The sequence below is a fragment of the Amphibalanus amphitrite genome, unplaced genomic scaffold, assembly GCF_019059575.1.
Source record: "Amphibalanus amphitrite isolate SeventyFive unplaced genomic scaffold, NRLGWU_Aamphi_draft 000079F_arrow, whole genome shotgun sequence".
NCBI classification, from domain to species: domain Eukaryota; kingdom Metazoa; phylum Arthropoda; class Thecostraca; order Balanomorpha; family Balanidae; genus Amphibalanus; species Amphibalanus amphitrite.
This window is the reverse complement of record NW_024881575.1, coordinates 76600-100842: the sequence shown is the minus strand read 5'-3', so window position 1 is coordinate 100842 and position 24243 is coordinate 76600. Positions and strand designations below refer to the sequence as shown.

At 57.1% G+C, this 24243-nt stretch overlaps 1 protein-coding gene across 7 annotated transcripts in view; it reads right to left on the bottom strand.

The window, feature by feature from the left end:
- The window catches only part of LOC122379496 (talin-2-like), a 64693-nt gene that overhangs the window by 18531 nt on the left and 21919 nt on the right, over positions 1 to 24243 (bottom strand). For 2 of the 7 annotated variants that reach the window (XM_043361753.1, XM_043361754.1), the window contains exons 4-25: positions 21231 to 21360; positions 19565 to 19738; positions 18514 to 18656; positions 17508 to 17635; positions 16673 to 16841; positions 15985 to 16141; positions 15335 to 15512; positions 14569 to 14660; positions 14072 to 14160; positions 12007 to 12150; positions 11404 to 11545; positions 7346 to 7518; positions 6443 to 6712; positions 5884 to 6077; positions 5441 to 5606; positions 4917 to 4958; positions 3271 to 3363; positions 2806 to 2943; positions 2303 to 2509; positions 1355 to 1495; positions 979 to 1122; positions 459 to 658 (exon numbers count right to left, since the gene is read on the bottom strand). In XM_043361753.1, the coding sequence (XP_043217688.1) occupies positions 459 to 658; positions 979 to 1122; positions 1355 to 1495; positions 2303 to 2509; positions 2806 to 2943; positions 3271 to 3363; positions 4917 to 4958; positions 5441 to 5606; positions 5884 to 6077; positions 6443 to 6712; positions 7346 to 7518; positions 11404 to 11545; positions 12007 to 12150; positions 14072 to 14160; positions 14569 to 14660; positions 15335 to 15512; positions 15985 to 16141; positions 16673 to 16841; positions 17508 to 17635; positions 18514 to 18656; positions 19565 to 19738; positions 21231 to 21360 (3314 nt within the window). Of the gene's footprint in view, positions 1 to 458; positions 659 to 978; positions 1123 to 1354; positions 1496 to 2302; positions 2510 to 2805; positions 2944 to 3270; positions 3364 to 4916; positions 4959 to 5440; positions 5607 to 5883; positions 6078 to 6442; positions 6713 to 7345; positions 7519 to 11403; positions 11546 to 12006; positions 12151 to 13088; positions 13113 to 14071; positions 14161 to 14568; positions 14661 to 15334; positions 15513 to 15909; positions 15921 to 15984; positions 16142 to 16672; positions 16842 to 17507; positions 17636 to 18513; positions 18657 to 19564; positions 19739 to 21230; positions 21361 to 24243 lie in introns of those variants that run through there. The other 5 variants (XM_043361755.1, XM_043361759.1, XM_043361756.1 and 2 more) reach the window with 4 other exon arrangements.

Sequence of the window (24243 nt, the reverse complement as noted above, 5' to 3'; positions counted from 1 at the left end):
GGTCAAACAAAGTACAGTTAAAGCCACAGACGCACTTCTGAGTACGGTTACTGCCGATAAATGAAACAAGAGTCGTCGTGAGGCACACAGCCGACGACTCAACTCCACAATCAACTTCGACCAAACTTTCTAACCCCGCACCACCACCACATTGGTGTTCCCAGCGACAAGTGCTGGACGCCCTACCTCCCCTTAATTACTCACGAGTACTCAGCGCTGCGCGGTCGCTCGTCGTTCCCCACCCTATCCCACCCCCTCCCCGGCCTACGCCCCTCCCTCCCTCCCTGCCACTCACGAGTGCTGCGCGGCGCGGTCGTTCCTCGTTCCCCACCCCACCCCTCCCCTGTCCTATGCCCCTCCCTCCGGTCACTCACGAGTGCTGGGCAGCGCGGTCGCTCATTCGCTCCCCACTGTGCCCACCCTCTCCCCGGCCTACGCCCTTCCCTCAGGTCACTCACGAGTGCTGTGCGGCGCGATCGTCGGTGGTGGCCGCCACACTGCGAACGGCGCCGGTGAAGTCGCGCAGGGCGTTGGCCGTCTCGCGCGCCGCGCGGCCCGTGTAGTCCTCGTTACCCTCGCTGGCAGCCGTCAGCAGCTGGGTCATGGTCGAGCCCACTGTCTTCTTGCAGGCGCTGAGGTTGTGCGCGGCCAGCTCCGGCTGTGTGCGGGACACGGGAGAGGTCAGGGGTATGACCGGTAAATGTGTTACGAAAACGATTGGAGCCGAAGATCGAGATCACAGATGTGTGAGCGAAACCCATTATCTTCGGCAGCTGCTTTATAACGACAAATTATTTGTTGACTATCACTCAAACTATAATTGTGATCAATCTCTAACGCTGCTGATGTTTTATCATCAAGGCTATCCTGACCGACTCTCGTCCTGTCCCTTACCGTGTCTCCGGGCAGGGGGCGTAGCTGCAGCTCGTCGGCCGCCTATCCCAGTATGTGCCCTCCGTCCCCGTTCCCGCCCCTTACCGTGTCTCCGGGCAGGGGGCGCAGCTGCAGCTCATCGGCCGCCTGCCGGAACTGCTCCAGCTCGTCATCCAGGCCGCGGATCATGTCCAGGGCGGCGTCCACCTCCAGCGAGCCGCAGGCCTCCTGGGCCCGAGCCATCGACGCCTGTAGATCAACCAGTAGCAGGTCAGAAGGGGCGGTCAGTAGCGAATACTAAAAACAGGATTTGTGGGATTCAACAGATCATCGACAACGCAAAGGCCATATTTTAAGTACGTCGTCACATCAGGCCGCCCACCTCCATTCATTAGTCAACCCCCGTTGCCTCAGACTCGCCAGCGACTGCTGACCCGGAGGACCCAAACCAGCCGCTCCGTCCCGTAGTTCGATAACTGACCTGCAGGTCGGCCAGCGCGGCGCTGAACTGTTTGCTGGTGTTGTTGAGCTGCAGCGCCGACGACTCGTCCTGTACCGTGGGCAGCGCGCGACGCACGCTGTCCACCATCTTGGTACTCGGCTGTACAAACGACTGGCACGCCTGCAAGAGAAGAGTGAGCGTTTGAGGCGGCGGGTGGGCGGAAAGGGGCGCCAGCGACGGTCAGTGACGACTGCGGCAACGATACGTTTATTAGGATATGACAGGCAATGTACTATATCCACAAAACAGCGCAAAAACGAAGATTTAACGTAGCAAGAACGTTGACAGGAGACACGGGATATAACGGTATTCCTTCACATTTCCCATTAGACGCTTAGCCAAAATCAGGCGAAATGACCTCAGACTTCAAGAACGTCTGATCCGTTTGAAATTAAACCTCCCGGCACGAATATCAATAGTGGAGCTGTCAGCCCGATTAGTTCCAAAGACGAAATGAGACGCTCCATTGTCAAAGGAGGGGTTGAAATGAGACGAGCCATACAGAGCAATGACCAAAGCCGGGCTCACACGGTCTCGTTGGTCTGAAGGCCTCCAAACAGCCCAAACGTTGCGAGTTGATCCCACATGTTGTGTACCAATAAAATAATTTTGTAATGAAAAAAACTTGTAAACTGGGTATAAAAAAACTGGGTGGGTTGCAAAACAACGAACGTTTCGCCACAAGCAAAGCAAATCGAGCTTTCTTTCTTTTCTTTTTTGACAGATGAGTATAAATTTTCAATATCCTAAAACATCCAGAAACACCAACAGCTCAAAAACTAAGAAAGCCAAGCCTCTACACCTAAATCCCACCGCCACTGAACAGAAAGGACATCTTGACATCCCCTTCTCCCTACGCCCATCATCAGCTACCTAGAGCCTTCCCAGTCCTGCCATCCTCCCGTCTATTCCCCCTCAATCCCTCACCTGTAGCAGGTCGAGCTGGGCGCGCGACGAGTCCGGTTCGGAGAGCGTGCCGCGGATAGAGCGCACCAGGTTCGGGATGTGGTTGGCCACCTGTCTGCAGTCTGAGATCAGCTCGTCCTGCACGGCGTGGTTCGAGTTGTACGGCCCGGCGCCCTGGCCGGCAGCGATACACTGCGTGGCAGAGCTGGCCGCGTGCTTGGCCGTGTCCTGTCGGGGGAGAGGTGTCAGCTGATATGGTCTATGGGCCTGATCCATCACCATCGTTTATTAGGGCGCAAGACGACACATCAAGCCAATACCCCCACAAATCAACAGTGCAGCCAATGCGAGTAAAAACGTCAAACTCATCAACCTTAGCAAAATATAAGTGTTTTTTACATCCAGTCACTCTCCCTTCCCTCTCTTATTTTATATCACATCTATTTCCCTCCCTTATTTCCTATCACCTCTCTTCCCATCCACTCCCTCTTTCCTCTCCAAGCCCTCCCCTTCCCTCGTCGCACCTCGAGTCGTTTGATGAGTTTCTTTCGGAGCACATCAGACGCTGCCAGGCTGGTGGCCGTGCGCAGATCCTCGGCGGCCTCCCTCAGTCGCTGCTGCTGATCCGCGTTACGAGGGTCGGACGCGCACTGCTTCGCCGCCTAAAGAAGAGGCGAGGGCGGTCAGGAACGCATCTTTGAAATGTGCGGTTTGAACGAGGCAACGAAAGTCAAGCAAAGAAAGCTGGGCCATAGTGTGACTGAAATTGTGATTAAATTTTTGCAACTTGGCTCCATAGTCCATATATCCTATATATTCTTCTTCCTCATTATTCTCATTCACTATAAATGAAAAACAAAACTTGAGAAACACAAAACATTTTATGCCTAACAAATTATGCCCTTAAATAATTAGCGCAAAGCACTGAGTGGGTGCAATGTGGACCACACAGACCAGACGCCCGAACCGGTCGCTCGATCGTCACTCACCGCCACCATGCGCGCGGTGGCGTCCGCCAGCTGTTTGGCGGCGCTCAGCAGGCGCGTCTGGAGGTCAGAGTTGGGAGTCGTCTCCGCCTGTCCCTGTACAAAGGAGACACGGGAGTCAGTGAGGTCAGAGTTGGGCGTTGTCTCCGCCTGTCCCTGTGCAAAGGAAATATGGCAGTCAGTGGGGTCGGAGAGTGGCGTGGATCGGACGAGGGACCATTGACGATAGACTGACCAGTGGATCCGCTGGGTCGCCTAGGTCAGATAGGGTTAGGCTGGAAGAAGACTATCTGTTTCTGGATCTAGTGTACCCAGGACAAGCCCACCCTCGGTGAAGTCAGAGATGACCTCTGGAGACCGAAGGGTAGGGTCAAATTAGACCAGATGTTCACACACGATCTGTGGAAACATAGTTCGAAGAAGAAACTAGTTTAACACAGCACAGGGTGGCTCCATACACTAAGTCATTGATGGCAAACACGTTGGAAGCAAGGCCACGGAAACAATTTCGTAGTATTGAATATTGACACTAAGCTCCGGTTCCTAAAAATAAAACGCTGGAAGAACCTGTTACTCATATCATCGCACACAAACTGTTTGGAAATGTTTATCAAACAAAACGATGTGTGGCGTCCTCATTCAACCCGCTCGCTCCCTGACTACTCTATCGTCGGTGTACTTTATAAAAAGCAGCGGTACTAACACAAACTAATTCCCAGCAGCTAAAAGCACAAAGCTGCAGGCCACAGCGTTGATAAGACAGTGAACAGTCAGCGTTGACCTACTGTCTGTAAAAGACACCGAAAACCCCGGCTGCCAGCAGAGATAGACTGTCCGCCCGGCCCTGGCGACTGTCCTGCGGTCAGGCGGCGCTACTGTAGCTACTCGGACCAAGGCGCACCGGACTGGCGATACCCACGGCTACATAAGGCGGGCACATGCGGCGACGTGCAGCTATCGAAACCGGATCGGGCCGGGTCGCGCTTGGCGCAGGCGACTAAACCGACGGCTAGCTGGAAAGCTAACTCCCCAGTGTTCTAAAATTGGATATTGGTTGGGTGTGCCGATGAAGAAAAAAAATCCTAGGATGAGAAAAAAGAAAGTAAATAACTGCAGTATTTTTGCAAAATGGTGTAATGCCAATTTTTATGCTAACTGATAAACCAGGATTTCATGTCAGGATCTTGACAGGGTGTGGAACAAAAGGATGTGGGTGCATCAACTGTCAAGTGACAAGTGAACTGGCTGTTGGAAATACATGAAACTCTTTTCAGAGATGAAGTAAAGTCGGTCATTCATATTTTAGGGATGAAAATATTTTCCCCATTAGGTGTGATTTGCCACCAAAAAGGCTGAAAAAATGAAACACTGTAACTCCCTGAGGAAGCTAGCAACAAACGTCTCCTAAGCCTAACTCAAGCAACAAACACATACATAGACGCAGTCGAGTCGACGGGGGAGGGGGCACCCCGTCGACCCAGCTGCATTCACCATGCGGTCGCCATGCAGCAAAGCAGCGTTTCGCACAGCATCTGACGAGTCGGCCGCGAGCTAACAGCGGCCCTACGCTCGGTGGCGCTGACATGCAAGGTGCGTGAGACAGACACAGCGCCATGGCGGCGAGCGCGGCGCATCAGGCAGCCACTAACCGGAGAGAGGCCGGCGGCCTGCTGCGTCGCATACGCCTCCTCCTGTAACAGTGGCGCACGGCTGAGCAGGGCCGTGGGTCGGACTCGGCGCCACACGCGGAGTTAATTATTACACACACACGCACGCAGGCAGGCCGGGATTAGAGTTACTGTCAGTCAGTATACAGGTGTACCGCGATAGAGGAGCAAACGCCGCGGCAGACCGGTAGTTAGTGCGGCACAGCCCAGAGACAGTCTAGGGGTTAGTGAATCGCCGCAGTACGGGACGATGCCGGGTCGGCCGGACAAAGAATATCTAGAATAAAGTTCTCACACCACGCCCTCAAATACAGGGGCCGGCGAGGGAGAGTTAGGGCCATGTTACACTGCCATGCCGTGCCCGCTATTATTATCAACAGCACCAAACCAAGACACCCAGCCCAGAGACACACGCCCCCGTATCAAACTCCCCAGACCAGCAATCCAAGACCAGTCCACCAGGCACACTCTGAGCTCCCAGCCCAGAGTCCTGCCCGGTCACCTACCTTGATGCTCTGGATGAGCTGGGCGGTGGCCTGCGCCAGAATGCGCGCCTGGTTCACCATCTCCTTTGTATCGGACGGCTGCGCGAACATCTTGTCCGTGACGGTGATGATTGTCTCCACACAGGTCTCGTCTGTGGTCTCCTTGACACGCTGCTTGGTGCCGTGCCTGGCGGGGAGGGTTACAGTGTGGTAACATGGTGTGTAAGGGCGACAGCACAGATGTTCAGACTTCAAACACAGTTGGTAACGCATGCCAGTCCAACATGGCCGGCGGCTACAGACTCAAACGCTGACTTTGAAGGTAACAAACAAACGGTTGCAAAACACAGCCCAAGACACTAGCCCTAAAACACAATAAATACAACACACTGTCGACATACAGCAGCCCGTCCCAAAGCATCATTCCTCTCCCCTCCCCACCCAATCATCCATCGGTCACTCACTTGATGTGGTTAAGCAGGTCGTTGAGAGCCCGCGTGACGTCGGTGGCCGCGGTGCCCAGCTCACGGCTCAGGGCCTCGTCTTGGCAGCCGAGCTGGCACTCCTGGACGACGGCCTCCACAGCGCGAGCCACCTCCTTGGCCGCCTCGATCAGCTGGTCCTGGCAGCTCGGGTTCTGGATCGTCGGGGCCACCACCTACGCGAGAGCGGGAGGAACGTTACTTGATGACTTCGACATCTTCGGAGGAGTGTGAGCTAATGCCTATAGCGTTTCAGTATCAACACCACTGGCGTCAGCATAAGAGGAGCAGATGCCGTAGGCAAGGGATTATGGGCATATTCTAATTGGAAGTACAACGCTCAAGGGTGGTGAACAGAGGTAATGATGGACACACCGTCAGCATGACAGTGATAGCGCCGCCCACCAGACATCCAGTCAGAGGGGATATCTAACGTCGCCCATCCCACCAGAATATGTCCCAACCGGCCGTAAACCCACCATTCTGTAACTGTAATAGCTCAGCAGAGACACTTCCCACGTCTCAACCCACCACCGCTCACCTTAGCGATGGCCACCAGCTGCGAGGTGGTGAGCGCGCACTGGGTGGCGGCGCCGATCACGCGGTTCTGCTGGTCTTCCGTCTCACAGGTCGACGCCACGTTTTTGGCCTTGAGTACCAGCGCGGCGGTGGAGTTGGCGACGGCCTTGGCCAGGCCGAGCAGCACATCCTGCACCTCCGTGTTGATCTCGGTCTCCTCAGCGATGTTGGTGAGCACGCCGCCAGAGGCCTCGCCCACCCGAGAGGCGGCGTTCAGCAGGTTCTGGCGCGGCTGCTCGGCGGAGACGGAGTGGGGAGAGAGTCAGACCTACAGTAGCTCGAACACAGGGTCGATGCCCACTGTCATATTGCGATCAGCTTGAGGAGCAAGCGTGATGCAAAAATAGTAATTCTTGCATGGTTTTCAAAACAGCACAATCGATACAAGCTCCAGGAACTTTTTTTTAGGTACCTCAGCTCGCAAATATAGTCGTTAAATTCAATCAAAACTCGGCCTTTTTATCCTTTCTCCACAGACCAGTGGAGAGTGGTTTCGGCCACAGATCCCATCTCCCTCATGAGCCCAGCCTTGCGGCGGTGACCCACCTCCTGTTTCTCCGGCTCTGTCGCCCACAACAGGTCACTGAGGGGGATTCCCTCTCCCCTCTTTTACCCCAGGCCTGGCCCGGTGACCCACCTCCTGTTTCTCGGGCTCTGCCGCCTGCAGCAGGTCTCCCCCTCATTGCCCTAGCCCAGTCCAGTGACCCACCTCCCATTTCTCCGGCTCGGCGGCCTGCAGCAGGTCGCTGAAGGGAATTCCCCTCCCCTCTATTACCCCAGGCCCAGTCCGGTGACCCACCTCCTGTTTCTCCGGCTCTGTGGCCTGTCTCCCCTCTATTACCCCAGCCCTGCGGCAATGGCCCACCTCCTGTTTCTCGGGCTCGGCGGCCTGCAGCAGGTCGCTGAAGGCGTCACACAGCTGCCGCGTGGCGCCGATCAGCCGATCGCCCGACATGGAGTCGTCCATCAGCGCTGCGATTGTCTGCACGCCACGCGTCATCGACGGCAGGTTGGTGGTGATGGTCGAGATGGCCGCGCCTGTGGACGTTCAGGGCGGTCAGCGCGGGGTGGGATGACACGGCGAACAAAGCAAGACTTAGCTACAGGGTGTGTGGGAGAGGGGAAGGCTCCAGAGAGCGTTATTTCGAATTAAGTGCCTACGCAGGCTAAACATTCAATGTTATAAAAATGAACATGACAATTTGCCGTCTCGCTAAGCGAGACTCTAGAAATTGTGCAATGCGTTTAGACTTCATGGCAACAGGAATGCTTTGGTCGCCCGACTTATGAAATGTCAGCCATCTCGAAATGGTGGCGGTGGTTTAGGCAGTTTGAAGTTTTAAACGCAGTCGGCGGGACCAAACAAGGATGCGTGAGGTGCCATTTAGACAAGCAGCTTGCTAAGCTGCCACAATAGCGATAATACTGCGCAAATCACATCTCAGCTAGTCATTTTCCACACACTAAACAAACCATTCCACCAAAACAGTAATCAAGCAGCTTTTGACCAAGCTCTATGGAATTGGATAGCAGACGCACCCGCACACAAAAAGGTACATGAATGCCACAAATATGCCACAGTTGCGCCGCCACTCGGACAAAGGTATGGCAAAGAGCGACACAGCTCGGCCGGAAGGGTCTGTACGGGTCTGTACGGGTCTGTACGGATCTGTACGGGTCTGCCGGATCTACACGCGGCCACGGGCGGTGCCGATTCAACCCGCGCACGTCTTTAGTAGGAGGGCGGGGAGCGGCGGAGCTCGGCTCTCGGCGCCTGGGTTTAGCCACAGCAGACGCGGGCAGCGCCGCCGCTCTGGCGGGCGGCCGGGCGATTAGGGCACACGGCGGCGGCGGCGGCGGCGGGCCGCGCGCGCGGTACGTACCGGTGCCCCGGCCGCCGGCGGCTCCGTCAGAGCGCGCGGCGCGGCCGTCGTCGGCGGCTCAGCTCTGAGCGCGGCGTCCCCAGGCGCACACACCGTTCGGCCAGCCGTGTATTGGAGAGGCTCACACGGCCGGCGCGGCGGCACGGCACACGGACAGGTGTGGCAGACCCGGCACGGCACACGTGGAAAGGGTGCCGCAGGCCCGGCGCAGCACACACGGAGGGTGCAGCAGACACCGGCCCGGACACAAGGCCGCCTAAGACGGCATGTCACCGCGCCACGCCGCGGCAGACCCGTACCTTCCGTAAGGATCGACCGGGCGCCGAGCATAGAGTACACATCACACGCCACGCTACACAGAGCTAGACATGGGAGCGCCAGACCCGTAGCTTCCTCAGGGCGCAGCCCCAGATATAAAGCATAGATGCAACACCAGCACACCGTGGTTCACAGTTTGAAACTCGAACACTGCTACCCAAGTCAGCGGCGGTCCAATGCAGCAGCACACGAGCGACACAGCACTCGGATACAACCGGCGGAAGGCGCTCCCAACGCTCACTAAGCAGACTCCACTCCGGGATGGCTGCATAGGCTCCACACCGCTCGCTTCATGACCTCACCACCGCTCATCCCATAAACTCCACACATACCCAGGTAAAACCTCGCTACTGCGGACATAACTGCATCTCCGACAGAACCTTTCACAATACCATAAAATCCACTCCTTCCCAGGTATACCCTCGCTACTGCGGACATGCTTGCATCCAGGGCAGAACCTTTTACATTGAGCCCAAATAATTCGGTAGTTTTACAGCCCACCCAAACGGTCCTCCACTTTTGAGCCCATTGGCACATATCCCTCCCAGCGCTCATAGAGACGCGATCTAAAGCAGACCGTCCCCCTGCGACCCCGTGTCCGCCGCGCGCCGCTGCCGACTCCTCCAGTCCAACCAGAGCATTGTCAGAGCGGCCACACAGAGTACGAGAACGGCTATCAGCGGGCCGTGGGGTCCAAGCGGGGAGCGACGAACGGCAGTCAGCGCCACCGGTTCTGCCGCAGGGGTCTCTACCGACGGTCCACTTACAGGGGTCCCTGCCGAGGGTCCACCCACGGCGGTCCCTTCCGCCACCCGCTCCCCATCCACCTCTGCGGTCTTTCCCTCTTCAGTCACCCTTCCAGGCTCAGCGCTCCCACTCCCCTCCGCCGCCGTTCCAGCCTCGGTCGGTAAAACCCCCAGTCCCAGCGACTCCTGCGTCTTTCCCGTCAGCTCCAGCGGCTCCCCCGTGCCGTCCGCCCCAGGCCGCCAGCGCAGCGCGCTCGGCTCGACGTCCACAAAGCGCATCACGAGCCTGCTCTCGACCCAGGCGAGTTCCTCTGCCTCCTCGGCCTCCACCCAGAGCAGGTCCTCGCTGGCACTCCTGGCGCGGTGCAGCGCCGGCCCCAGCTCCCCCTCAGAGCCGGTGTCCGGTCCTACCGGCTCGCCGTCCCGCGGCCTGTCCTCGCCGCCAGGCAGGCTCTTTTCCAACAGATCCCACTCGGTTTTAGAAACTCTAACGTCACCCAACTCCTTAGCTTGTTTGGTATCTCCATTGCGCTCAGTATACTTGACATCGAAAGTGTCCTTAGTCACCTGGCTTTCTGTGAAGTTCCTACTCTCTTCAGCATTTCCAGAATCCCCGACAGCATTTCCAGAATCCCCGACATCCCACCGCCCCCGGCCGCTCTGCCTATCTACGCTCGTCTCCCTCTGCTTGACGCCGCTGGCCGGGCGCTGTCCCTGACCGCCCTCCCGATCCCTCCGTTGATCCTGCAACTGGAGAGCCTCCTGAAACACCCGCCGGGCCAGCTCACTGGAGCGGGTCCAGATGGGACAGCCGGCCGCACTCGCGCTGCCCGCCCGCGGCCGGCGCGGACCGCTCGGAGACTGGCTGCCGGGAAATGGACGCAGGGTCTGTACGCCCTCTGAGTTGGCCCGCACCGTTCTGGGCCTGGGAGATGGACTGTTTTTGACACGCTCAAGAGTTGTGGTGCCCCTATCTGGTTGGATACTGTTTTGGTTAAATGTGCAACTTGAGCGGAAGGCCGTCTTATTTCCAAATTCAGGGGCAACTTTTGAGCGGGTTCCGTTAATTCCAAGGTGCTGATTTTCCTCATAGCAGGTCTTAGAATTATGAAGAACTTCCGAGCTAGAGCTGTATCCACTTTTTGCAAGCCCATCGGCAGAATCTACTCTATCCCTGCCTGCTTCATGACCCTCCTGAGAGTAGGTCCTGTTCTCTGTGATAGCAGCGCCCTCCTCTGACCAGGCCCGGGTGTCTCGACCCCTCTCCATCCATCGGCACCGCTCGGGCTCCTCTGACCAGCCCCGTGGGCAGCCGCGTCGGCCCGCCGCCGGCCGGTGCCGGGGCGACGGCGGCGGACGGGCCGCGGTGCTCGGCCAGATGTGCTCAATGTACTCCGTCTCTTCGCAGACCCGCACTGGCCGGCGGCCGACCCTCCCGATCCTAGAATCCGAGACTGCGCTGCCGCTACCGTACCGGGTCCTGAATCGCGGAGTCCCTGCTCCGATTGTACTAGAGGGCACAGGCGGCCGTCCCGTGTCGCTCTGAAACCCGCTGAGGTAGTGCTGATTCCTCTCCCCTCCTGGTTCACTCGTGGGCTGCACCTGAGCCCCTGCTTTCGGTGCCAGTGGCGGAGTCCTCGCTATGCATGTCTCTGCGCTACCGCAGCTACTGCTACCGCTACTGCTGAGCTCAGTCCGCCTGCCCACAGGACTGTCAGGAGTGGGGCCGCTGGGACTGGGTGACAGTCGACCGTCTCCTGACATTACTGATCCAATATCACCCGCCGCGTACGCCGTGCGGGCGCTGTTCCATCCACCCACACCATCATGTCTAGGCGTACCCCTCTCCATGCCGGAACCAACAACCGCACCGCTCACCACACTCGCTCCAAAACCCCTCTCCTCCCCTCCTACACCCTCCCCCGGCCTCTCCACACCCCTCTGCAGCACTGAGGGCGTCGCGACGGGACACGTACCGACGGCCGTGTGGTCGACGTCCTCCTGTGGCCCGGAGGTGAGCGTCACGACCTGGGCCGTGGCAGCGTTCATGGCAGCCAGCTGCGACGACACGCTCTGTTTGTTGGTGTCCATGGTGGTCTCCTTCCACTTGAGCGACGCCTGGGGGAAGAGGGAGGGGTCAGAGGGTTAGGTGGGTGGATAGGGTGAGCATGAGACATGGGTGAACGACACAGGTTTGTTTGATGGGGTTTTAGGGGGCGTCGAAAGCGGGCTCATTTCTAGCTCATTGAACGATAGGTACATGAGAGTCGGGATTTTGCTCAAGATGGATTGCTCGTTATTAAGTCTCATTAAAGTCACACAAACTTAGCAACGTCAACTAAGCGTCAAAGCCAGTCGTAGAACTTTCACTCGCATAACCCTGCATACGAGACCAACGACTGACATTCATCAGATTCTCATGTCACTACAACCCCACTATAACGATATGCCTTTCACCCTCCCCTTCCTGCCTCTCGGCCACACGGTCACCCTCTACCTTTACTCTCCTCTGGCCCCTCTCCCTCCCTCTGCCCAAAGTAGTGTTGTCTCCCTCCCTCTGCGGGGCAGAGTCCACTAACCGGATCGGTTCCCAGTTCGGGGAACTGCATCCTGGTGTCGAGCTGGCGGCGCGCCGAGTCGATGGCCTCGTGTCCCACCACAATGGTGTTGACCAGCGCGCGCTGCGGCTCAGAGCCCACGGACGTGATCTGGGGCTGCTGCGCCTGAGAGGGTGGGTAGGGGAACCGTCAGAGGGTGGGTGGGGACGGGGACTACAGCACCTAGCGGACACATGAGACTGTGAGACTCTACAGCTACACACGGTCTGGTCCTTCGACGGCAAAGGCAGCTAAGCTTCAGGCGCAGTGGCTCAGCCAACAGGGCATCAGCAGGACATGACACAGTCCTGAGGATTGTTAGCTCCATCCCATCAGTACAGTCCTGGCAGATTCGAAGCATGGAAACTACACAGCCTATGTAGTCTATAAAATAGCGGACATAGTCGGCTGGCGGCGGTCGCGACATCCCTGTCCATAAGGGGTCGCAGCCGCCCGGCTTTGTCGCTAGAGGCAGCGCAGGCAGCAGCCACGGCCGGTCAACTGATGGACCATTAGAGGTGCAATATGAACAGAGCACACCCACAGCCGGACGGTGTCCACATACACAAATTACTGCGCTGTAACAGCCGCGCTGCAAAGCCACACTCATCGCACACAGCTGCGTCAGCCAGCAGATGCCAGCCACAGTCAGCCAGCCGATGTCAGTCAACAATCCACAGTCAACGCATAGCCCACAGTCAGCCACAGTCAGCGGACAGCCCACAGCCAGTCTTATGGCGGGCGCCACATATTTACAGCCAGCCAATAGCTCACAGCCAGCCTATAGACACGTAGGTGGCTATTTGATGCTACAAAGTTAGTTAATGATAGTTAAAACAGCTCGTGCAGCCAACAGTCAGTTGGTTACATTCTATGAAAATGTCTAATGGAACGTCAAGATGGGACACTTGTTCAAATCGTGCAGAATAAGACAAAATGTACGGTGATTACTGGTCATGCATCAAACTGAAATAAAGTACTAACTAAATTGGAATGACATGCACTTGCACCAACCGATTAGTCTATTTGATGGCATGACAGTAGCGATATATTTATGTACCTACACAAATCCTAAAGAAGTATCCTTTGGAGGCTAGAAAAGGGGACAGAAAGACACAATCACCCAAAGCACCAGAGATGGCACACGTCCCAACCCATGTTAGTCACTCGAGTTGGTAAAGGCTATAAAAGGTTGTTTGGAAACTAGGTCTGGAGCGGTTCAATGGGATACAGAATAGGATAGGATAGGACGGGACAGACAAAACCAGCCAAGAAGTACTGGAAGCACTCGGTATACTGAACCCGACCTCGGGACAGGACCGGTGGCCGATAGCATAGCTCCAGGAACTCGCCAGGCCGGCCGAGCTCATAACCCTCAAGTGGGACCAAATGCACGCCACAAGGAGCGGTCGAGATCTCCAACACCCGGCCTCGGGGCTCGGCGGACGCCGTCCGGTTGGCTGTGAGTGCGGCGACTCCTTAGTTGCCGCCGTCCGACCGTAGCCTCCGGCTCTCCGGCCGATCTGGTGTCGGGTTTCACCCTCGACCGAGGCGGCGGCCGGGACAGATCGGCTGGGCTGGACGGTTAAAGAGCCGGACAGCTCGGCTGGGCCGGGACAGCTCAGCTTGGCAAGCCGGATCAGAGACGGGCGTAGACGGCGCCAGGACTCTGAGCGACCAGCGGCTCAGACGGCATCAGGTGGAAGGTGACAGTGATGGTGACGCGGAGCGGGGAGAAAAGATGGAAGAGCCGGCAAGACTTCCCTGGAGTGGAAGTTGACTGAAATGACTGGGAAGTACGTGATCCTTGTCCCGGATAGACGGACGGAAGCAGAAAGAAAGCAGTAACTGAGATGTGCCGAAAGGTGTGAGTGGACGGCCAGGAGAGGTGCCTCGTAAAAGAGCGGATCCCTGGTCACGGAGAGGCGGATGAAGAGCGGTCAGTCTGGAGACGTGTTAGTGATGTGAGTGGACAGCCAGGATCAGTTCCCTGGTGAGCGGGTTAGACAGGGGCAGTAGCTGCGGTCAGTACGTCGTCAGCTCTTACCATGGGCGGCGCGTGTGCCAGGTTCACCTGGCCTCTCATGGTACCGTGCTGTGCTCCACCCATGTGGCCTGTGCCCATCACGTTCGGTCCTGGGCCACAGACGGTACCGTCAGCGGGTCAGGAGGTCGGCGCGGGGCCCCCACCGAGACCAGCGGGGCCCCGCGGAGCCGGCACAGCAGCCGGTCCAACATGCGACACATTCGTGCCCGAACCAAAGACGGCCGCCGCACCGGCGACCGACTACAAAACAGCGAACTGAACCGAACCGAGCGTGCTACCAAACACAGGGAGTGATCCCGCGGCTGGCGCGGCGGCCGCAAACAAACTGAGAGCAGAGCAAATCAACTGGCCGGCTGAGCAGTGAACTGAACAACGTAACTCGCAGGCTCAACCCACCGCAGTAACGGGGGAACGCAATGTGAAAACGACCGAGCACCGCCAGTCTCACTAGCGGGCCGCGACGGGTCTGACACAAAGACTGCCGCTCGGAAACTCACCTGTGTCGCCCGTCCGGAGGATGCCTGGCTTGGAGATGGAGTCCTCCTCCACCTTGGTGATTTTGGTCATGCCCTGCTGGATGATGGTGGCCCTGCGACACACGAGGAACACGGGAGCACGCTGTTAGTTAGGAGCCGCGATTGTAGCACATTGGCACACACATCTGATACGGCGCTGCAGTCATGCCGGTGTGCAACTTTGTCTACAATTGTGAGTTATTGGATATAATCGAGTCACTACGCCCACTTTCCCTAGTTCCTACCTTTTCATCAAACCTAATCCACCACACCGTCGGCAGGGAAAGCCTGAGGCTGATCGGGAATATTGTTTGACCTCCCGGTTCACACTGGGCCACATATCACGGTCACATTTGGGGCCCGTCGGAGGCAGTCACTGCCGGCGCCGTTAACAGTGTATAAGCGTCCGTGGCAGCGGGCGGCTGGTAGCGGCCGGGCGGTCGACACCAGTGCTTTCCGGACGTATCAACAAAGCTAGCCGAACGGCGCAAGCTCAGTCCTTCGATATCAAATTTGTCCGGTGTATGCATAAAAATGGGATACCATTCATATAGCCCAAAAACACCTAGAGATCTAACATTTAACCTCAATCTTGACACGCCATTCTCTCCATTTCTACGTGATGTTAGCTACCATTCCCACATCTCATTCTGACCACTTAAACTCCACAAGCCAATCCAGTACATCCTCCAAAAAAGCATCAACGTGCCGTCAGACCCCTTCAGCCCGCCCCTTCCATCCGACTCACTTGTTAGGCGACACGGACTCCTCCAACATGATGGCGTCATCGTCCTTCTCGACGCCCAGCCAGTCCTTGGACTTTTGCTTCTTGAGGATGATGTCGATGTAGCCGGCAATCAGCTGGGAGATCTGCTCTCCCTCCGTGGTCTGTACCGAGTAGTACTGGTCGGCGTAGTCACCGAAATCTGACGGCGCGGAGGGACGGATAGTCAGAAGGGAGGACCGTAACGGGACGGGATGGAGGAACAAGCCAACAAGCGGGCGGTCATAAGGCCATGACAGCGGCGCGCGTTTGTCAGACGTGCTGTAGAGAGTGAGCACAGTGGTCAAGCGGTACCCCTCATGTCCAAACGTACCAAGTGTGAATGTGTTGGAGCTGATGGCCCACCGTCGCACAGTGTCCTAGCAGCACCTCTTTCACGTCCAAACGTAACGAGTGTGAATGTGTTGGGACTGGCGACCCAGCGGCGCACAGAAGTGAAAAGTCACTCCTTTCTAGTCCGTACCGAGTGCGAAAGTGTTGGGGCTGGCCGCCCACCGGCGCACAGTGGTCAGTGGCCACCCCTTACTGGTCAAACGTACCGAGTGTGAATGTGTTGGGACTGACCCAAAGCGGCGCACAGTGGTTTAGCAGTATCCTCTCACGTCCAAACGTACCGAGTGTGAAAGTGTTGGGGCTGGCGGCCCAGCGGCGCACAGTGGTCAGCGGCCACTCCTTGAGAATCTCCTTGGTCTTTTCATCCAGTCGCAGCACGGCCTCTTTGGTGACACCCAGCAGGCGCGGCACGAGCTTATTGCGGCCCTTCAGCTTCTCCTGTGGACGGGAAGGAGTCGTAAGTGTCAAAGATAAGCATATCTCCTAGTCAGAGACAGTGCACAGCAGTCATGTCTCCGCGCCACGGGCCATAAAGGGTCCAGGCTAAAAACAGATGGTCTCTAACAGCATCGTCGCCGGAGCAAAAATTAGGTCTCCGCCGGTTCAGCAGATCGCGAGCTACTTCAAGTGACTCGTTACATTCCAACTGGCGTATATTTGCAGAATCCATCCCAATCGCGGTTATCGCTGAATATCAAACACCCGTGACGTCAGAGCACGGCTTTCAAAGAGCATCGATCATCGCTCTGAGAAGCCGTCCCGATCTGTCAACATATTTACTAGCAGCACACAGCTTGTACGGGTGGAACCACGACCTATCGCGCAGAGCCGTGGGGTCTCTACACCGACTCACCGGCCGTCGGCGGCCGCGGCCGGACGCTGAACTGACGACATTCTCCTAACGACTGACACTGAGTACGTCACCGCGACGGCGTCTGCCGGCCCCATATTGCCGCCGACCACACTCACTTTGACGAGGAAGAAGCTGACACCGTAGGTGGGCAGCGCGCGAGCCTCCTTCACGTACTCGACCTTGGCGTCGAGCTCGTTCTTGCCCTCGTACTTTTTGTGCTCGCTGTAGATCTTCTTTTCGATTCCCTTCGTTTTGACATAGTAGTGCGGCACAAACTCGCGAAGACTGGCGGGAAGGAGAGAATAAAGACGGTCAGATAAGCGAGATAGTGTGGGCGTAAAACTGACCACGTAAGGCGCGATACAACTTAGCAATGACCGGAGCGTGCTAGAGAACCGAGGTGGCAACAGTTGGTTCATCTACTGACTTTGGTCCAAAGCGAAAACTTGTGTAATTTACAGACAGCAAACCACCCAGCAACGAAGTTGGGATAGAGCCAGGCTGTGGCTCAGAACTACCAGCCCGTCCCGGGCAAAGCCAATATCGGACCCCACTGCGAATCTCCAGACCAACTATTAATACAGGCATTATTGGTGCAGATGTGCGGGTTTCTAAGGTTCATGCGGTCCATTACCCTCACATTTAACAAAAGGAAGACCTGCGGAGCCGTGTTGGCCATCAAATTTTACGGCGTCAACTCCACTAAAGCTCATCACAGGAGTGGAATTAAGCCGTTCCCGGACACAGAGCGATTACTGAGCGGCGCGGAGCTCCGATCCCAGCTGCGCCAGCTCCGGGCGGTCGCCGGCCGGCAGTCGGCAGCCCCCGCAGCAGCTGCAGCTCAGCCCTCGGCCGGCCGGCCGGCGCGCCAGCTCAGCCGCACGTGAGGCTTCAATCGGCCATCGACCCGGTATCACCCGTCCGCTCCGCGCCCGGGCCGTCCGTACTCACTCTAGGAAGCCGCTCTTGTGCTTCTCCTGCTGGAAGTCGCCGAACTGGATCTGGCACTGAATGCCGGCGAACTGGCACGCCTTCTCCTCGGTGACCGGGTGGGTGCCGTTCAGAATGGCGTCACGGGCCTGTGAATATACACTCGACACGTCAGTGGAGGCTGGGGACGACCAGCCGGAGACGCGAAACATAGTGAAATAAAAATAAGATGACCGAAACATTTTGGAGATGTGACACAAAATGAGAGACAAGTAATTTTAACCAGTATTGAAAAAAAAACATTGTGATCATTCGCAGCTGCAATGAGCGCCAACCTGCACTGAACTCATTCTTTCATAGCGGGTTCTGTCCTATGGCTGAGCTGTCCCAGTGACTGAAAGTCTCGTCAGGAGGAAAAGGCAGCAGGTAAGGCAGAGCAGTACTGAGACAAATGTGCACAAAATGGCCAGTCTGGGCAGATCCGACAGCCGGGGGGCGGGGGCCGGGATATGGGCGGGGGCGCCGCCACGCCGGCGCCAGCCCCAGCTCCAGTGGCGCACACATCAATCTTACACGCTGGATTGGGGCTTAACGGTGCGGTACGGTCGGTGCGGGGGTCGGCGGCCGGCCGGGCGCCACCAGATGGTCCCGCGGCCAGGTCACGGGGGCTGCCGCCGCCGCCGCGACCGGCAGGTCATTTGAGCGCCGCCGACGGCATGCCAAACACGCCCGGACGATCACTGAGCACCAGAGGAGGACGGAGCTGTCCCAGTATCAGAGGCCGACGGGGAACGCCAGCCCAGGGCGATAGGGGAATGGGCATGGAAATATGGGAGCCATCGGAGTTCAGCTGACCGGTTGATGTTTAAAGTCGCTCAATAAGGTCTTCGCAACAATTAGTCGCTGACAAATACAAGACCCGTGACTAGGACAAGAGACAGAATAGTGGATAGGGGAAAAGAACAAAGGAGACAGGCGAACAGCGCGATAGAAGGGCGGAGCACGCTTCAAGGGTCTGCAGACTCACCTGAACGTAGAGCAGGTTGAGCTGGACCGGGTCGCGGCCGTCGATATTCTGGTCGGAGAAGAAGAACTTGCGTCGCAGCAGCAGCGTTTCGTTTTCGTCCACCCCCTGTTCACGGAGGGTTTTGCTGTGGTCCACCCACCCCACTGCGACAGAGGGAGCGAGCAGAGCGTCAGAAACGAGAAATATAACAGGTTGGCCGGAGACATGGCACTCATACGCATGATTATAAGTGATATAAAAAGTGACGGAAATACGCATTCCATATGGCTGTTATACGTCTTGGGCAATATCCAAGAGCTCCTAAGCCCTACACTTGTCAAATGTGGTCAATTGGCCATTCATAGATCACACTTCGCGGTGATGCTTTGCTATTCTTAGACTACTTGGTATTCCTGGAGTAAATGACACCACAGCGAGCAGCCCTCGGTACATAAATTCCGGTGCCCGACTGCAATGGGCGCGGTCCCTCGCTGAACGCTGGGACGGGACACACAGAGCCCCTCGGCGCCGGCAGCACTATCAGCTGCAGCCATCTGAGGGCAGCTCCCACCGTCACCAGACTCGGCAGCCGCCCGGCGCGGGCCGCTATCACCCCGACATCTGCCTGCTGACGCCCCGCGGCCCCGCGCCAGCCCGGGGTCTGCCAGGTCGGCCGGAGTATTACCGAGCGGCGAGCCAGCTAACAGCGCTGATAACGAGAGCGGCACCGGTCGGCTGATTGCAATTAACGCGCCGTCGGGAAATGTGGGCTGTAAAACTGCGCGGCCGCCGCTCCAGTTTATACGAAAAGCAGCGACATTTTGGCAGCAAATCAATGAGTGAATGCATCGGAGGCCGCGGATTTTTCATCAGCAATATCTGCCTCTAATTGCTATCTCCGAGGGCCGCCAAATATTCTGCCGGCTGCCATCCGAACCCTGAGCGCGCTGATCCGATTACGTTCCAACAAGCGGCAATCAGGCACGCTCGTGCCATCACTTCTGCTCGTCTCCCTCATTTCTCCCGCTCCCCCTCTCTCCCTCCCTCTCTCCTCTCTCCGTCGGCTGCTCACGTTCGTCGTCGGTCTTGAGCTTCTTCTTGAGGGACTCCATCTTGGCGTCGACAGTGCGGTCGTCGGAGGCCTTCTTGCGGCGCAGCGTGAGCGTGCCGAAGTTGGGCTTGACGTTCTCCTGTTCCTCTTCCTCCTTCTCCCGGATCAGCGAGTACTCCTCGTGGTTGATGATGCCTGCCGGAGAGAGACAGATGTGTCAGATGTGCTCACTAAGGCCGTAGAAGCGCAGCGTTGAAACATGGCACCACTAATTTTCACCCAGCAGTGCAATGCATAAACTGTGAAGTGCGTGATTGTTTCGGCTCAGCTGCTTTATGAATTTGTGCCCGCTGCATCCACAGTCATATCCCACGACCTCCGATTGCCATCCAGAATCAATCCATCTGTCCCGACATTTCCTTCCGCCCAGTATCAGTCGGCCTTACCATTATCCACTTCATAGCACAGGTCTGCGTCTAGCATTACATATAAATCCTGCCGCACATCACATCACAAGCCCACCCCCCACAGAAAAGACGAAACCACCCCACATCACAGTACGACCCAATCTATATCACAGTACCACCCCGACCAAGCTCGCCCACAGCCCATTCCTGTCCCACAGGCCACCCCACATCACACCTCGGCTCCATCCCACAGGCGGTCGCACGTCATCCCACAGCCCGCGTCCATTCACCCATCGGCAGCACATATCGGTGGTTCGGCGCCCATCACCGAGCAGTCACCACCAGCCGGCTGATAATCAGCAGAGCTGCCCGAGCCGAGGGCGGGGGCGGGGGCGGCTCTGCACCGAGCTGAAACCGAACCGGGTGCGAGGCGCCGCGAAGGCGGCGTCCCGGCTGCCGGCGGGCCGGCCATCGATCCGCGCTCACAGCCGCCGACATACCGGCTGTATCACCGGCTGTATGGGAGAAGCAGATACCGGTACACACATACCGGCTGCAGGAGAGAAGGAGGTGCCGGTAGAATACCGACACAGATACTGACGCTGACACCGCACAGGTACCAATACTGACACCTCGGACACCTGACGTGCCGGCTTTACGGGAGGAGTAGGTGCCGGTACCGGCAAAGGTAACGGGACACCGCACTGATACTGATACTGACACCGGACAAAAGAAAAAAAAAACAGCCGCTGACATACCGGCTGTATGGCAAGAGCAGGTGCCAGAACCGACTACCGATACAGCCGTAGATACTAGATAACCACACCGATACTGTGCAGATACTGACACAATTGTCCGCCACTGACACTGATCTAATAACGACGTTGGTGCAGATACTGACACTGACGCAGACGCTAACACAAACGTTGAGACTGACACCCGAGTAGATACTCAATTAGACATTTACTGACAAAAATAACACAAGACACGTGCACACATACTGCAATCGATGGGCAGTACTTGTTGGTAGCGTCACTGCTACCGGGCCGCAACACGCACAGATCACGGTAGGTATTACACTGAAATATACAGCTGAACATACATGGTAACACAGATCAACATGCTATTAGGATACATAACTAGGTCCCACGGAACCGACAAATACCCACAGAAGCTCAGCTAGCATCCACTGCATGATCCACATACCCCAACCGGCCCAGCCACGGTCTCCCACGAGCCGGACGAGCGCCATCAGCGCCACCCGTGCTCGGGCAACTCACCGATCTTTGTGCAGATTGTGACCATGAGGTTGCTGACGATCTGGGAGTCGTCCACCAGCATCGTCTTGACGGTGCCGTCCAGCATACGCACGCGCAGCGGCCGCAGCTTCTTCCTGTACTCGATGACATCCTGAGGACAAGACACATATGGTAGAGGCGTGGCGGGACGGGTAATGATAGGGAGTTGTGTGATATTTTTATGTTGATAACAACGCCTACATAATTTCATCGAAAGCGTCAGTGGCTGGTAAGGTTACACGTACAAAACGAGACAAACTTGCAACAGCAAAGGTGTAGGTAGGTATCATCGTTTTACAATTCCGCCTTTTGCTTGACGTTTTATGCTCCATTCCTTATGGAACTTTAAAAATGTTGCAGCACACCACAGAAAGCTTAGCAAACTACTTATCATCGCTGCTTACATAACGGTTTCGATGAGAAAAAGAAAAGAAAAATCATAAATTAAATTCAAGCAAAATCCTCTCGAGGATTTTGAGGGACCATGTGAAAACGGAAAACGAGGCTGAAACTGATAAGAAAATGCGCCCGAAACACTCCAGTGACATCCTTTGGCACTTCTGAAAAGAACGGTCCTCAGAAGTCGCTGGAGCTCAAAACTGAAACTGACCCACCTGCGACAATAACACACCCAGCATTGGCCGGCGCAATTCACCACCGCAGTTCGCGATATTTTCCCCGGATGGCAGGGGACAGTACAGCATTGAGGCATGGGACACCCATGGCCAAAGGAATGACTAAAAATCGCACCTCATACTTGGCCCCTTCTACACCTGAGCTTGAGACACCTGAGCTCAGCCCAAAACAAATTCGGGAGACTTGTTCTGAGCATGTTACAAGAGTGAAACACACCGCATTATTCCCGTCAAACACGACCGATGGTAAGAAGACAGCGTACCAAACATCCAACTACCACCAATTTGTCTCTTTCTGGTCGGCTCTTGACATCAAAGCCGGGTTTTTGTAGGAGCGACTCGTCGGTCGGAACTGACAGAGGCGCAGTGCGCCTGGATTCCGCGAACTGCCGCCGGTATTCAGTGGAACGGAAGTCGGCGCCACCAGACTCCGCCGCCGGAAGGGAGGCTGGGCTCTGACCGCACCCGGCGGCCACTCCCTGCGGTCCGGCGCCGAGACAACGTCCCCGTGGCTGCACAACGCGGACCTGAACAGCGCCCCAGCGCATAGCTGCACTCTGCGAGCACCGGCAAGGAGCCAGGACCGTGCCCCAGTGCATAGCTGCACCCTGCGGACTGGAACTGTGCCCGCCGGCACTCCCTGTAGACTGCGGTCCGGCGCCGGGACAACCCCCAGTGCAAGTGGCTGCACGAGTGCACAGTGTAGATCACGGACCGGGACAGCGCCTCTGTGGCTACACCCTGCGGAACGGCGCCGGGAGAACGTCCTGTGGCTCAGTGTGCAGACCGCGGAGCAGTACAGCATCCTTGTGACTGCACAGACCGCGGAGCAGTACAGCATCCTTGTGACTGCGCAGACCGCGGAACGGAGCAGCGACCCAGTGGCTGCACCTTGCGGACTGGAACTGTGCCCGTGGCCACTCCCCACACGCTGCGCCCACCAGAGACGGGACAATGTCCCCGCGACTGCTCACAGCACCATGCAAACTGGAACCGTGCTCGTGACCACTCCCAGTAACCCGATGGCCGCGCCTGTAGACCGAGATATTGACAGCAGATTGTAAGGACACTCGACCACCAGAGCGTCACCACCTCCAACGTGCAGGTCGGCCTAAAATGTGCAGATTTCTGTACGGAGCCGAGAGCCCGATGTGATGTGCCTCCAGGGAGCAGCAACGAGCCAGAAAAAGGAACAGCCCGGTAAGTTCAATGACCCCACCTTCCGGTTCAACGCACCTGCCGATGTTGCGGTTCAACGCACTTGCAATATCTGAACTAGGTGCAGAAACTCAACTGATAGTACACCAACATAACTAAAATAAGCTGACACTGAATCGCATAAATAAACGCAAATTACGACATTCCTGTCAGATTATCGAACTTCTCAAACCTGAGATAAGCGCTGCAATATGAAGATAAAATAGTTCTCCGCAAGAGCGGCGTTTCGACATCACACGCAAATAAATGAGAACTAATCAAACTCTGCAACGAACTTTGACAAACATGAACTCTAAGGATGACAATCAGCTTCCTAGTGGAAGCATGTCACAGATTGCATTTTGACAATTTAAAAAAAAGGTGCCAGATACCATCAGAGCGATGAGCTCAAAGCTGACCGTGCATTTTGTCAACTTTAAATCATGTGATGTGAACCTATGCATATCTAGCCCCATCCCGCGCACCCACACATAAAGGGAATGCCGGTGGATGGCCACTATGCTCCACACCCTCAGTTCTGCGTAGTTCCACAGCCCTACCAGTCCCGCCGCTTCCTTCCTACCTCCTGGTTCCGGCGCCATCCCTGCCGGTGCAGAGGAGCAGTCCGCCCTCCACCGACCGGCCTCCACCACCATATGCTGCGGATTGGCCTCCGACCGACCGATTTCCCGCGGCGGCAGACAGAGCGCTGCCAGTCTCCTGGCGGTGACCGGGCCGGCACACAGCCACAGCGCGGTTCCGGTGACCGTCCTCTGGGCGCGCCCCGCTGTCTATGGGTGCGGCTGACTGGCTCGGTCGGCGGTCCGCCGGCAGCAGCAGCGGCGGCCGGGAGCCCCGCGCGGCGCCGGCGGGTCGCGCCGCCGCCGCGCCGTCACTGGACGCCCGGCGCCGCCCGAGAGGAGCCGCCGCCGCCGGCGTCGACGCGACTGGGAGCTATCGATCTGCGCGCCGCTCCCCGCCGCCTCCCCCGGCTCCGCTCGGCCGGCCAGGCCGCCCCGCAGCCGCTCATCTCTTTGTAGCGCACCGGCCGCGACGGCCCAGTCGGTGCCAAAGAGCCCTGGCGAGATAACGGCGGCACCGAGCGGCCCCCGCGTGCCATACACGGCATCGATACTTCCGAGCCGACAATTTCCGGCCGGCAA